Source organism: Equus quagga, chromosome 1, assembly GCF_021613505.1.
Source record: "Equus quagga isolate Etosha38 chromosome 1, UCLA_HA_Equagga_1.0, whole genome shotgun sequence".
In the NCBI taxonomy this organism is placed as follows: domain Eukaryota; kingdom Metazoa; phylum Chordata; class Mammalia; order Perissodactyla; family Equidae; genus Equus; species Equus quagga.
The window spans coordinates 84646698-84648878 of NC_060267.1; the positions used below are offsets into that span (position 1 = coordinate 84646698).

The following is a 2181-nucleotide window of genomic DNA, read 5'->3' on the forward strand; positions in this document are numbered from 1 at the left end:
ATTTTTTTTTATTTTAAGAGGATTAGCCCTAAGCTAACATCTGCTGTCAATCCTTCTCTTTTTGCTGAGGAAGACTGGCCCTGAGCTAACATCTGTACCCCTCTTCCTCTACCTTATATGTGGGAGGCCTACCTCAGCATGGCTTGCCAAGCAGTGCCATGTCCGCACCCGGGATCCGAACCAGTGAACCCCGGGTCACCAAAGCAGAATGTGTCCACTTAACCACTGTGCCACCGGGCTGGCCCCTGAAGAAGAATCTTTAGAAAGAGAATTGACAAGAACTGAGACAAATTAGGCTACATAGAAGTTCCTAAGAACATGTGGGGAAACTTCAGTCTCTTGTTCAGGAAGCAGCCTGGGATTGTTTTTTAATTTTCCCCATTGTGTAAATTACTTCCTTTTTCTCTGTACAGTCATTCACCACATAATGACATGTCAGTCAAGAAGAGACCACATATACGAAGGCAGTCCCGTAAGATTAGTAACATATAGCCTAGGTGTGTAGTGGGCTATACTATTTAGGCTTGTGTAAGTGCACTCTCTGATGTTCACACAATGACGAAATCACCCAAAAACGCATTTCTCAGAACGCTTCCCCATCACTAAGGGGCGCAAGACTGTATTACCTGAAGTAAATATTCTTTAATATAACAAATAACAGTGGACTTCTTCATGGGTTGGAGGTTAGTGAAGAAATTGTCTTAATGAAATTGCCCTTCACATCTCCCCTACTACTTCTCCAGACCCTGCCCAGGACAACAGAGACATGGAGATCAAGAACAACAGCAGCAGCACCTCAGGCTTTATGCTCCTGGGCATCTCTTCCAACCCTCACCTACAGAAGCCACTCTTTGCCATCTTCCTCATCATCTACCTGGTCACCCTGGTGGGGAATGTATTCATCATCCTGGCCATCCACTCTGACTCGTGGCTCCATACTCCTATGTACTTCTTTCTCAGCAACCTGTCCTTCATGGATATCTGCTTCACAACAGACATTGTGCCCAAGATGCTGGTCAATTTCCTGTCAGACACAAAGTCTATCTCCTATGTGGGCTGCCTCATTCAGATGTACTTCTTCATGGCGTTTGGGAACACTGACAGCTACCTACTGGCCTCTATGGCCATAGACCGGCTGGTAGCCATCTGCAACCCCTTGCACTATGATGTGGTTATGAACCCACGGCGTTGCCTCCTCATGCTGCTGGTCTCTTGCACCATCTCCCACCTGCACTCCATGCTTCGTGTGCTGCTCATGTCCCAGCTGTCTTTCTGTGCCTCCCATGTCATTAAGCACTTTTTTTGTGATACCCAGCCTGTGTTAAAGCTATCCTGCTCTGATACCTCCTCCAGCCAGGCTGTGGTCATGACTGAGACCCTGGCTGTCATTGTGACCCCCTTCCTGTGCATCCTGTTCTCCTACCTGAGAATCATCATTACTGTGCTCAGAATCCCCTCTGCAGCCGGGAAGTGGAAAGCTTTCTCTACCTGTGGCTCCCACCTCACTGTAGTGGTCTTGTTCTATGGGAGTGCCATCTATGTCTATTTTAGACCCCTGTCCATGTACTCAGTGGTGAAGGACAGGGTAGCCACACTTATGTACACAGTAGTGACACCCATGCTGAACCCTTTCATCTACAGCCTGAGGAACAAAGATATGAAGAAGAGTATGAGAAAATTAAGATTCAGAATTCACTCATAGAAGGAATAACAACATAGAATGGGAGATGACCTGAACAATGATCAGGTTACCTTCCTTCCTACTCATTTTTCACGTGGCACCCAAAGAGGTCATGAGAAGTGGTATTTAACAGCTGTAAGAGCAATTGACTTAGAAGGTGGAATACTTGGTTTCTATCAATGACCTTGACCAAATATATGTTTAATTCCAGATCAGGTCTACTAGGAATCCAGATTTCAAGAAAACAGTTTCTGCCACCCATATAGTGGAATAAGGTATTTCCAAATAACTCTTCTATAAGCTTGACATCAGCTAGTATTCAAGGAATTATAAAGTCCTATTACTTTTTAGAATAAGACATTAGATGGATTTCATAGGCAATTGGGAAGGACTTCTGGAGTTATGACAAAAGATCATCCTTAAGGATAGGTTGAATTTTTACAGACAAAAGGTAAAAGGACAAGGAAACAGGCAGAGCATTTCAAACAGTGGAAACCACC

The 2181-nt window shown here is 44.8% G+C and overlaps 1 protein-coding gene across 1 annotated transcript; it reads left to right on the forward strand.

The window, feature by feature from the left end:
* Positions 1 to 766: 766 nt before the first annotated feature.
* LOC124229540 (olfactory receptor 1L4-like) lies at positions 767 to 1702 on the forward strand. The gene has a single exon (XM_046644801.1). It carries the CDS (start codon positions 767 to 769, stop codon positions 1700 to 1702), a length of 936 nt encoding a protein of 311 aa, XP_046500757.1.
* Positions 1703 to 2181: the final 479 nt, after the last annotated feature.

Bases quoted from the DNA above. Each gene is read 5' to 3' on its own strand.
- LOC124229540 (XM_046644801.1), top strand. From the start codon at position 767: ATGGAGATCAAGAACAACAGCAGCAGCACCTCAGGCTTTATGCTCCTG.